The sequence below is a fragment of the Schistocerca americana genome, chromosome 7 (genome assembly GCF_021461395.2).
Source record: "Schistocerca americana isolate TAMUIC-IGC-003095 chromosome 7, iqSchAmer2.1, whole genome shotgun sequence".
NCBI classification, from domain to species: domain Eukaryota; kingdom Metazoa; phylum Arthropoda; class Insecta; order Orthoptera; family Acrididae; genus Schistocerca; species Schistocerca americana.
The window spans coordinates 249,502,584-249,514,674 of NC_060125.1; the positions used below are offsets into that span (position 1 = coordinate 249,502,584).

The 12,091-nt window shown below is 44.2% G+C and overlaps 1 protein-coding gene across 2 annotated transcripts in view; it reads left to right on the forward strand.

The window, feature by feature from the left end:
- The window catches only part of LOC124621868 (serine-rich adhesin for platelets-like), a 71,425-nt gene extending 60,914 nt beyond the window's left edge, over window positions 1-10,511 (forward strand). Inside the window, exons 3-4 of one of the 2 annotated variants that reach the window (XM_047147332.1) lie at window positions 126-1,371; window positions 9,053-10,511. In XM_047147332.1, coding sequence (XP_047003288.1) covers window positions 126-1,202 — 1,077 coding nt within the window. In that variant the 3' untranslated portion in view covers window positions 1,203-1,371; window positions 9,053-10,511. The remainder of the gene's footprint in view (window positions 1-125; window positions 1,372-9,052) is intronic. The other variant, XM_047147331.1, reaches the window with a different exon arrangement.
- The last annotated feature ends 1,580 nt before the right edge of the window (window positions 10,512-12,091 follow it).

Genomic DNA, 12,091 nt, shown 5'->3' on the forward strand with positions numbered 1-12,091 from the left:
AGTAATTTAAGGACGAATTGTAAGGCCTGCACCTTCCTCTTTTCATGCTCCTGTCCAGCTGAATGAAAAGTTCGGCGGAACCCAGAGCGGCGTTGACTAAAGCTGCGTTGCCTCTGGCTGTGCAGGTGCGAGTGATGCGCGAACCGTCAAATGCGCCGCCCACGTGGAGCATGCAGTTCCTCGCGCAGGTGATGCGCGACCTGGAGCCCGCCGCCGTAGCAGCCGCCGCCAACGAGGCGGCCTCCGTCACAAGCGCCGCTTCTTCGCCCGCCGCCGTCACCGCCTCCGAACCCGAGCGTTGGGTGCCGGAGTTCGCGCAGCCCGCCTCAGACTACCTGCAGTTCCGCGAGCGGCTCGACTCGGGCAACGTCTCCTTGGAGAATGTGATCGTGCGCGACGCCGAGGGCGTCTTCACGGGCACAGTCAAGGTGCGCAACCTCGACTTCCACAAGGAGGTGAAGCTGCGCTGGACGGCGGACGGCTGGAAGACGTACACGGACGAGCCGTGCTCCTACGTGGAGAACCAGGTGGCGTGCTCCTCAGCCTACGTGCTCTACGACACCTTCTCCTTCCGCGTCTCTCTCCCACCTGCGAATCCGCGAGACGAATCCTCCGCTACATCTTCCTCCTCCTCCTCCTCCTCCTCCTCCTCCTCCTCCTCCTCCTCTTCCTCTTCGTCGTCCACCTCGTCTCCCGCCTCTGCGACGCCAGCTTCATCGTCCGATTCTTCCTCCGCATCATCTTCCTCTCCTGGCTCCACCACTTGTTCCTCCGCATCCTCTTCTTCCACTGCCTCTAACGCTTCTTCCTCTGCACCCTCTTCTTCCCCTGCGCCCATGACATCCTGTTCTTCCAGCGCTAGTGACAGTAAAGCAACAACCACCATCACCGCCGAGCCAGCTCGACCACAAGAGCCTTCGCGGCGAGTGGAGTTCTGCGTGTGTTTCCGCTGCGGCGGCCACGAGTACTGGGACAGCAACGGCGGAGCCAACTACGCGTTGGTGCGGCGGGCGCCCGGCGTCGCGACGCCCGCCCCCGCAGCCGCCCCCGCGGCGGTGGCGGCAACGTCGGTCCCCGCCGGCGCCGGGCCTGGGCCTGCCCAGGGCGCCGGTAAGTTCAGAGACGCCCTTCACGCTAAGCTCGACTCGTGGTCAGAGTTTGCCAGCTGGAACCACCTGGTTACCGAAGGGCCTTACTGGTGAAGCGACAGCCGCGCTCGATCGTCAGAAGACCGGAGACCAGCTCACGTTGTGCGCTCTCGTTGGGACTCGGGCTAAAACTGCTGTCGGTTCACCCGTCGCAAAACTGATTGATGTACTGGGAAGCGTTGCTTGGACAACTGGATGGTGTCGTCTGCGAGACGACTGAAAGGTAGGAAGCTGTTATGTGGTGGATTGGTGTTCTGGGTTCACTCTCTTTACATTCTGTCTAGAGAAGTCCTTTAGTTGCCTTTCGAATAAGGTTGGCTCAAACTGGCCTGCAATTTATTTCTGTGACGAGTGATTCAACGAAAAAACAGACATTGTAGAAGACGCATTTTAGTTTCTCATAAATTTTCAATTAGCGATAGATCTACTCTACTGATACTGGACGTTGGCGAAGTTCGTGACGTATACGAGGGCGAAAGTAGATAGAAAACGGACAATATTGATTTGCTTTTGTATTTCTTCAACTGCGGGTTGCGTTTATAGACCGTGTAGCGTAGCTTGAGGATGAGTTTCGGTTGAAAGGTTTAGTTTTGTAGTGATTGGCGATTTCAATGAATGTGACGTCATGAGTAATTAAAATTGTTGATATGGCGCATATTTGAGGCATATTGGATTTCGATGCGTGTGTTCTGTCCAGTAACTTGAAGATACCGAGTCAAATGATACTAGAGATACCGGTAGGGTCAGTATATCCCACTGCAGTGTGTGTACTGTAAGCTCGTCTCGCGAAACAAGAAAACTCAAACAATAAATACGGTAGGGGAGTGTCTATATTTAGCAGAAATGCATGCTCTGAAAAATACACACACTGTCCTTTCTCATTCCAAGACAAGGCAATGTGACGAGTAAAACGAAGTCCCTCCCTGTGTGGGAGTTATGATTCATATGCGAGTACTATAAGACGTAGACACAAGATGACTAGAACATTTGGAAGTTTGGGTCCGTCCTAAGGCAGCAGTTAAGGCAACAGCGCCCGCTCGCGTAAAATGGTAAATCTGGATTAATTTCGGTCCGGCACATATTTTCTTATGTTACCAGTAAATCGTATAGTAGTTTTCCAATTGTATTTGCAGTTCGCAAATGCATTTCATAATTAATAACAAGCAATCAGTCTCGTAAGAAACCTAAACTTAAGAAATTTGGATAAAGGTATTAAACAGACTGCTCGAAGAGATAGGTTGTGGAGCCTCCGTTGTGCTGCTTAATAAACCCAGTCGCTATGATGAATGGTTCTCTGCACTGAGATTGTCGGTTTCTTGCCTAAATTTCCTTTTAGAAACATGACACAGTGAAATCAGTTGTCGACATGAAGTCCTAGCTGCACAAACAAAGCTGGGAGAACACCTTGTTGCTGGATCCTGAGATAGGGGAGGTGTGCCACGCAGAGAACTTAAATCATATAAGCACTGTTCCATGTAATCGACAACAAATCTATCAGTGTTATAAGCACTGTAACCACGTTACCAGTCCACAAGAAACAGGTCATTGGTAAGGGACAGCGAAGACCAAGCAGATGGCATTCTCACCTGTCTGGTGCCTAATAGCTCCTTGTTGGGTACAGAATGGGGAACGGGGGGTAGACAGTGATACTGTAGCATGTGGCTACCATTATTGATTTTGTCTGAACTCGTTGAGTAACTGAATCACTCTCCACCGAAACAAATTACGGTCCTAGTATGAACTAGCATTTCCACTCTACTAAATGCTTGCACCTTTATTTTAGCGCCAGTTGATAGCATAGAAAAACAGTAATTACCAATAAATCTGTATGATGCAGTACAGAACAAGGAAGTTACTTTCTCATCACGCATGTAGTGCTTCTTACAGAATAGAAAATTCCTTCAGCAATACGAAAACTGTGCCGTTTCTTTCATCGTGTATCAGCACAGCAGAACATTTTGCGTTCGAACACTTTTCATAATGCAAACTATAATATTAAGTTATTTTTTAAATTGATGTTATTCATCCTTCTCTGAATGGAAAATAGTCTGATAAACAAGGGTGTTGAGAAACAGTAACTTCTTTACTAAACTGCATTGTACCTTTTTCTTTATAAAACAGTCATTTGGGACGTAAGAGTACGTGGGTAGGAACCATTTCGTTGTGGGTGGCCATCCTGTTGTCCTCAGTTGTGTTCCAGATTCTGATACTGGACGTCTTTCCTTTGTAGCACGTTTCCCAGTAACTAAAACGATAACTATTCCTCGGTAACCAAGTCTTAGTATTAACTTCTATGGCAGAAAGTAATCGTGTTACTACCTAAAGAGCAGACTATCTCAATGTGTTACAGCTGTCAGTTAAAACAATTCTTGTTTGTTTGACAGTCATGTCTCCAGCCAATTTAATAACACCGGATTTAAAACAATAATTCGTGATTAAAAAGTAATTCATTTAAAAATATTCTGTGTATCAAGAATTAAGTTGTTCACCATGTTTCCCTTGTCTAAAAGTTCAGGCTAAGCTGAACTGTTCACTGGCAGGTCTTGCAGCTGTGGGAGCCTGTGATCATACACCATTTCCTCCTTTCATACAGTATATATTAAGTCCTTAATGTCATCCCGCATATGATCGTCTGCTCTTTAATATCTGCTGGTAGCGTTTTTAGTTACTGTCAATAATAACCATTATTTTATTTTGCATAGAATTTTTGTTCTGCACAGTTTCACATTTTACACCATATATTTAGTAAAACTGACGCATTTCCTCCCCTTCCGTAAAGGCGTCAGCACTTCTGCTTCAGTTACGAAAACCTCAGTTTCAGCATGGCTATAAAAGTGAATAAGTCCTGGTAAATAAAACTGATGACTTTTTCAGTCCAAGAAAAGTGTAGTTTTTTGATCGAATTCTCTTCTGGAGAAACAAACACGAAATAAATGGACCTTTAAACTGAATGCGGCCGCTTTCCTTCCTCGTTCTTATACAACATGAGCTTATGTTCTCTCCGAAACCGTCGTCGACGGGAGGTAAATCGTGTCCGCCTGACCAGTTCACAGTAATGAAGGCGGCAGTAAACTCGCTCCTCTTGCTTCGTGGATCAGAAATGTCCTACTCTGAAAGAGAAATAGTCCCTTCTGTCCGAAGTTCCGCAGATGTTCTCAAGTTGCTTCTCGCGCTTTTGATTTGGTCGTTTAAGATATTTGTTTTGTGCCCCACTTAGCGCTCGAGGAAGTAGGTCAGGTCAAACGAAAGCGACGCTTCTCTCCATCGTACCTATCATCTCAAATTTCCTTACGCCACGTCGTCCAGGAATAGTAGCCCTGTGAACGTAATATGACAAGTCTTGCGAAACTTACAGTTGGGTACGTGTACCGGGGTTTCGATGTGCACACAGAACTACAAAATCGTTTTGGTAGCAAGCTTAAAGGATTTTGAATACTGAAGCTTCCTTGCAGATTTAAATTGTGTGCTAGATAGAAACTCGAACTCGGGATCTTTACCTCTTGCGGGCAAGGGTTATCTCGACTGGGTTACCTAAGCGCGACTCAACGACTCGGCCGCACTGCGTTACTTCCCCCCGCTATCTCTCCTCCTACCTTGCAATCTTCACCGAAGTTCTACGATAGGCCCGCACTGACCCATCATTTGAGGATCGGCTTAACATACAATAGCCTTCAGTTCGGGAAAAATCTAAAAGAATGCCAATAATGAAATCTCGTAGGTTTAGCAACTGCACCATAATTTGTAAATTTAAAACTTGTCTTGAGATACGAGATGGATTATAAACAAATACTAGCAGTATTTTTGAGCAGTTCATGACACATGCTCGGGTCGAAGCAACACTGAGATTACGATTTACACTTCGGCCTTAAATGTACCGTTGTCCTTGAAGATGGTTAGTACGCTCAACAAACAAGATTTGCCGCTTCGTTAAAGAGCACACTGGTCGCTGTACCCCTGACTACCATGGCAGTGAAATGGTGTATGTGTGTACGTATTAGTCGGCTACACGGAATCAGCACAGTGTGCTGAACCGCCATGGAGACATGACAATCGCAGAAAGCACCGGTAATCTTTGGGCGTGCACATGACACTGTAAATGAAGTCTCCCGATTTGTTGATACAAACAGTGCTTGTAAAGAGGTAGCAACCAGCAGGGGCTGAAGACAATTATCACATCTTGTCATGGATAAAAAATCCTTACTGTAGGTGAATTCAAGTCCATCTCGTCCAGTTCCTGAGCGCATACTGTAAAAGGGGCTGCATAAAATTGAGATCTGTAGACGGTTACCACGTAAAACCCTATTGCTTAAGACATACAAACCAAACCAACCAAAACCAAAACACGGATATAAGGCAGTGGGTGACAGGATGTGTGTGGTTCTTTCCGACTAGTCACGAATTTGCCACAGTGCACCTATAGCCAATCGGACGTTTAACCTGCAGTGCGTGGAGGGTGCAGCTAATGTCGGAGGAGTGGTTAAAAAAAATGGAAATGACATACTTGAAATTTCGCCATTCTGCGGTAGACGTAAGTGGCAACGTGTGCTGGATTTGAAGTATACCTTCAGGATCAAAATGTATGAGGTGTTTCCCGACTTTTGCGATCACACCTACGTCGCTTAAGTGGTTTTGGGAAGTTAATAAGAATCAGCCGTTGTAGTCCAAAGCGATGCCCTTTTGCACCTGCTTACGGTATTTTATGCCGTTAGACGGCAATAAGATATGAAAAAAGTGTCAACCCGTGCGAGAACTGCGGGAATATAGTGCGCGATCTAGGGAATGTAGACACACCAGGAAAAATTGAGATCTGGGCCGTCCTGGAATCTTGCACGGATAGTCGAAGTGGCTACACTGACCGCTCGCAACAAGGGAGAAATCCGGGTTAGTCCCGGCTCGGCAGATACGTTAATTTGCTCTGCAATATTCTGCAGCAGACGCTAAATCATAACCGCAATTTGCGAATTCATTCTTGCTCCACATACTGACACACAAACCTCTGACCAATGTGAATTCAAGCCAGAACCTACATTATTAATACGAAGGGCGTTCAATAAATAAACAAATTTTTCTTTCTGAAAGCAACTAAGTTTTATTCAGGATTAAAATACACTGTATTATTCCCCAATGTTCTGGCTACAAAACCATCTTTTTCAACTTAATCTCCGTTCAGTACGCCGTCTTGTAAGGAGGGCCGGTATGCCCATATGGAACCACTCTACTGGTCGTCGTCGGTGCCAACGTCTTTCTGCATCAATAACCTGCCCATCAACCACGTACTGCTTGCCGTGGAGTGCATCCTTCATTCTGATGGCCCTTCGTTGGTCTTTACGCTCTCCTGGTAGGCGCCGAGGAACCATGCGGCCACAAGTCTTTTAGTGTCACAATTGGCAGACGTGTGTGGGAGCACTGCCAGCAGAGATGTCAGTTTCAGCAACGAGGTGTTTGTGATCCGTCGATCTTCTCTGAGTGTCAGCACGTTCCAACACTGCAGGATTCACAGCAAGATTGCACGACCTTGTTGCGATGATGAGACACCTTGCTCAACGACTCACCTTGCTTTTGTTCACTGTCAGGTCCCCGTGGACGTTCTGCAAGCGCCTATGAATATCTCCGATGCTTTGGTTTACCGCCAAAAAACACACGTCTGCTTGGAACGGACCTCCATTGCAGACGCTATTTTGAAGGCAACGTATAGCGCACCCCCCCCCCCCCCCCTTTCAAACTTCATGAAACTATAAGGGTTGAAACTGGAATATTCCACTATGTCCCAGAACAAATTCGAAAATTTTTCAACCAAACTGGTAGAGGAAAAAAATGTTGCTTTACTTATTGAACGCCCCTCGCGTTATTCAGTCACCTGAGCAACCAAGCTGCACTTGCGTGATCGTACTATTCAGCGGTGAAAGGAAATAACCTAACCGTTCTTGCTACTGCCAACAGTGGTTCGGTTGCGTGTGTGAAAAATAATCGGAGAGGCAGTTCAGCTTTTCCTAGAGCATTGACTTGTCTGCGGCGGTCGAAGAGGGTCATCAAGTTGGAGCGATGCTCCGGAGTTCGCCATGTTGGGGACCTGAGCGGCGCATGGCGGAATTGGCGCCGAGATAACCCCCGACCCCTCAGCAGCAGAACACGCCGAAGCGGGCGCAGCCGACGAGTGCCAATTACGCAACATTATCAGTCAACCCGCAGATATCGCACTTGGCGCCGGAGTCGCGTTCCTCGTCCCGGAATTCTGGCACCAGCTGGCCGTCATCTTACATGAGGAAGTCAGTGTCCCAAGCGATCTGATCACCGGCAAACAGTCCTGATTCTCTGTTCACCTACGTTTTTGTTCTTAGAGCATTATTTATCGACAGCTGATGGCGGCCTCTTCCAAATTCTTCCACGTCACATCTGTGCTATCACGTCAGCAACGTTCCAACATTTCTCACTGAGAAACCTCTTCTGGTGTCTTCCAGTGCCTCTTTCGTGTATCAAACGAACCACCTCATTGCTCGACCTGTTGGAATCGTACAGCACTACAGTCCACGCCATTTGCCATTCAGCACCGTAACTATTTTCGGGGTCTCTTTTATCGGCATTCCGCTCTCGTTAACCCCGTCCCTGAGTTTGATACCCAGGATCCGCCCCGCCATTTCTTTTTGCACACAATGTAAATGATGAGCACTCATTTTCAGTAGCTGTAGTTCTACTTACCGATCATGTAGGCGCTCTGAAACTAAAGTTTATGTATTCGCTGAAGTCACCTACAAGGTCACACCTTCATTCGAAGGATTTTACGACACTTCAGGAAGTTTAATAGCTATTGCCGAATTTTAGCCACCTCGACTCCAAATCGATACGTTCTGCTCCATCACTTCCATTGCCTATCGACTGAGTGGTACAAAGAACTACTTAGTGAACTCATACAGTACAGCGGGATGCTGGCTTAAGATCTAGCTATCCTGATTCATGTTGTACTTAGTGTATTACTACTTTAAGGTCTTTAAAGAAGACCACTACTGATTCCTTCCTGCTTTCCTTTGCCCAAATGAGGCATAGGGCTCCTGTCATAGTAGTCGGTTTGTTTACTTTTGGTTTTATTTGCTTCACTTGATTCCGCATTACTAGTCGTTATATGAAGATACTGATCATGAAACTATAGAGAAAGTAAATGACTTGAAAGTTCTTAGAAGATAATTGTAACAAGTTGCTCAATCCTCTTCAGCGGTCAGTAACTAACACAAAAAAGTATCCTCCGTGTGATACAGGCAATACTGCAGATGGTGTTATTATAACATTAGTATTACTGATACAGGATCCCGGTAAACACTATTGGGAAATTTGAGTATAATCTTAACTACTTGGTGTCGCTGGTGCCCATTACACATTTGCATTGGTCAGTTACACTTACGTTTCTTCTGTTTTCGTTGGCGGTGCAGTCATATTTATTCATCTGAACTTTCCATTTAAAGCTAATTTATTTGAGGCTCCATACGTGGCATTCTTTAGACTAGGTACTTCCCCTGTGTGTTTTCATAACATCTCCTTCCATTTTCTGTTTTTGGTAGTAAACTTCTCCCAAAAAATTTCTCTTTTCCAGGGTTCTACTCTTTCCCTTATCTTGTACTTCGTTTTCCTCCACTGATGCTGTAGATTGCTGCCTCGTTCTGTTTTCCTCCTGTCAATCCAACTTTCCTTTGTGTGCCTGTGTCTGTTTCCCTTATTGCCTAAAAAATCTTCCCTCTTGTTTTATACATTAACGTTCGACTCTTGTATGTCATTTTTCTTTGCCTTCAGCATAGAAACTGCATTCACACACTATACCTCTACTGTGCTTTTTTTTCCTTTGCTGTCATCTCTGCTGTTCTACTTGGTTTCCTTGTGGGCTAACATTTACCACTCCATGTTCCTTTTGATTCCAGAGGACCGCCTGAGCAGCATTCTGGCAACACTACGAGCAAGCCGCCGTTGCAGACGTCCAATGGCCAGTCTGCTGCAGAGTCCCACACCGCAAGACTGCCAACCATAGTCCACCAGCTGCCAAGCCAGCCGACCAGAGTAGCCGCAGACCACACTGCAGTTGGGAACTTCGTCAAATGCGCCACCTGCTAACGGAAATTCGCAGTGGCAGCATTGTTGAACAACCACGAGAAAGTTGCAGTGTTGGCGCGAGTGAGCTGTGAGAAGTGACAAAGATTATACGAAACCGCGTTGTTGCTGTCCTCTGTTTACAGTGTCATATTTATTCGCTTTCGTTGTACCGTTGTCAGCGTGATTCGTTCTGTGACCGGATCGCTTTATTTTTTATTATTTTTAAGCAGTCGATTACTGTATCGTCCTGAGAGCAGTGGTATGCGAGAGAACGTTTGGCTAAAGTGGTTGCAGTGTGTGATTGAGGCTGTAAATAAGACAATTGAGAACAGAAAGACTGATCGATTTTTTTTCGCCCGCGAAATGAGTTTGTTTCGAAACTCTCGGCTGCTTCCGAGCTGTTGTAAATATTTCCACGTCGAGAGAGAAGACAATGTGAAATGCTATTTGCATTAATTGTACATAGTGCTCAACAACTACGTGGATGTTGTACGAATTCATGAAGAGCTGTATACTATTGTATTGCTTTCATTTTTTACTGACCTGATATGTATAGCAATCCCTTGATATCAAGTCATACATAATGAATAACATTATTTTCGTAATTCACAGAAGCATATTTGCGTGTTCATGGATTGTTGTCTAACGTTTTATGTACATCTTTCAATGAAAGAAAATAGTTTTAGAAGCTATTATGGAATTTTTCATATTGAATATATAGCCTTCACAAACCATCTTTGAGGGTAATTTCTGTATTTTGTAGAATGATTTACTGCTCTGCCAGAAAATATTGTCTGAGAGAAAACATGTTCAATATTTAATTTCTGATATTTTTCCCTTCAGCTAGCAGCTTAGTTGCTTCCACATGGTAACGGGTAACAATGGCTAACATGTCCAATAACAGTGAAAATTATTCACATTTCTGTAGCAGCATCTTAGTTGTGTTGCTTGTACTGTCTGTCATCTATTCTGGCCTTTATACAGCAATGTTACCTTGTCAAAAGATTTACAATAAGCAAAACCATTTTAAAGGAATCTATACATAGTCATAGCTTTGAACCTGGAAGCTACATTGTTAAACATGACTGAAATTGTCAGTGTAAAAAGATGTGGTCAATGTATAAGTCATCAGGAGTAAATGTTTGGTTTTTATGATTGTATTTAATGTGAATCTGTGTTGTATGTGTCTCTGAGAGGAGCAGGTGGTACATGATCACATCAAGTTTTAGTAAGTCATTAACATTTGAGACTGATTACAGAGCATAATAATTATTGTTCCTGAATTAAGAATCTACTTTTAATGCATGGCTATTGCCATTGCAGCTACATTTTTCTTTATTTTGCTTTTTCTATACAAAACCACACACATTATGCCCATTGTAAATACATAAACACATGTTAATGGAAGTTGGACAGATTATTATACAGCTGTATAGACTTTTTTGCAGAAAAATACATGTTCCTCTTTTGGTATGAAGTTTTCTGCTTCTGTATATACTTGGATTGCAGCTAAATAAATCAGGTGTTACAAATGGTTGTTTCAGTTACTTTCTCACACCACCCCTCTATATTTCAGACAGTGCTGAATCATTGTCACAATTGCTGAATGAGCAGATATTACAAGAGCTGCTGTTTACAGAAGTAGTGAGTATCTCCTGGGAATAACAGAACAAGAAGTCAGACTCGTTTAGAGAAACTGTGATCCCATGAAACCTAGGGCGGTGAAACATTAGTAAGATGATTACATTGTGACTGCTCCAGTTTTAACTGACAGATCTGCAGGCTCAGCAGTGTAGCCTCCATACTTTTGACATACCATAAGTACTTGCATATTTTGTGTAACTGATGTACTCTATTAGCTATATTGGTGACTGCTGTTTCTTTTTAGAGAGGAGAAAATGCCTCTATAATTTTATTTTTCGTAAGAGTTGGGGGAACAAAAGTGTCATCAATTAGTGAATTTTATGTCCAAACATTTTTGTTAGGCTTTACCATGACTTATATAGAATGAAAGAAGTTTACAGTTAAAAGTAACATTTATTTCTGCAACATATTTCGGAGGGTTAAACCTCCATCATGTGGATTAATAAGGCGTGTTTGTGGTGTCAAGACATCGGGGTAAACTTTGGCACTGTCTATTGGACAGGAGGACAGAGAGAGATGGAGGGGGGAGGGGAGGGGAAGAGTGAGAGAAATAAATAAAATATAATACCCCACAGAAAAGACCAAAATTTGTTAAGTGACCAAGGAAACTAATTTATATGAAATGTTATTCATCGTGACAATGGATTTATTGAATAAATCATAGACGTAATTTGACATTTAAATACAAAAATAAATAGAACACACATTATTTGAAACACACACACACACACACACACACACACACACACACACACACACACACACACACACACACACACAATGAAAACCGTGAAAGTACTAATGACCAATTCAGCATGAGGGTTGGAACTCTCTGCATCACACCTTCCCCTTTCTGTATCAATATTAATGCTACCAGAATGTTTCTATGTTAGGTGAAAAGAGTGTGAACCACAAAACTGTAATGGTACGTTACATGTGTTAGGTGAACAGGTGCTGCTGGAGGTTGAAACAACATGCTGCAGAGTGTGATAGAGCACCTGAAAAACTAACATGCTGAGCTGCAAAGATGCTCCCCATAAACAAATGTCTTGTGAGTAGCCCCTGCTTGCTACCACTAATCTGCAAGTGTGTGACTAGTGCAGTCCTGGATGGGCTCAAATCATTGACTCCATTGCAATGGCCAGAACGTGGATGTATGCGCCTATTTCTATCCTCTTTCCATGTCATCCTTGCACTGACTCCCCTAGTTGGGGGTCCTGTAACAA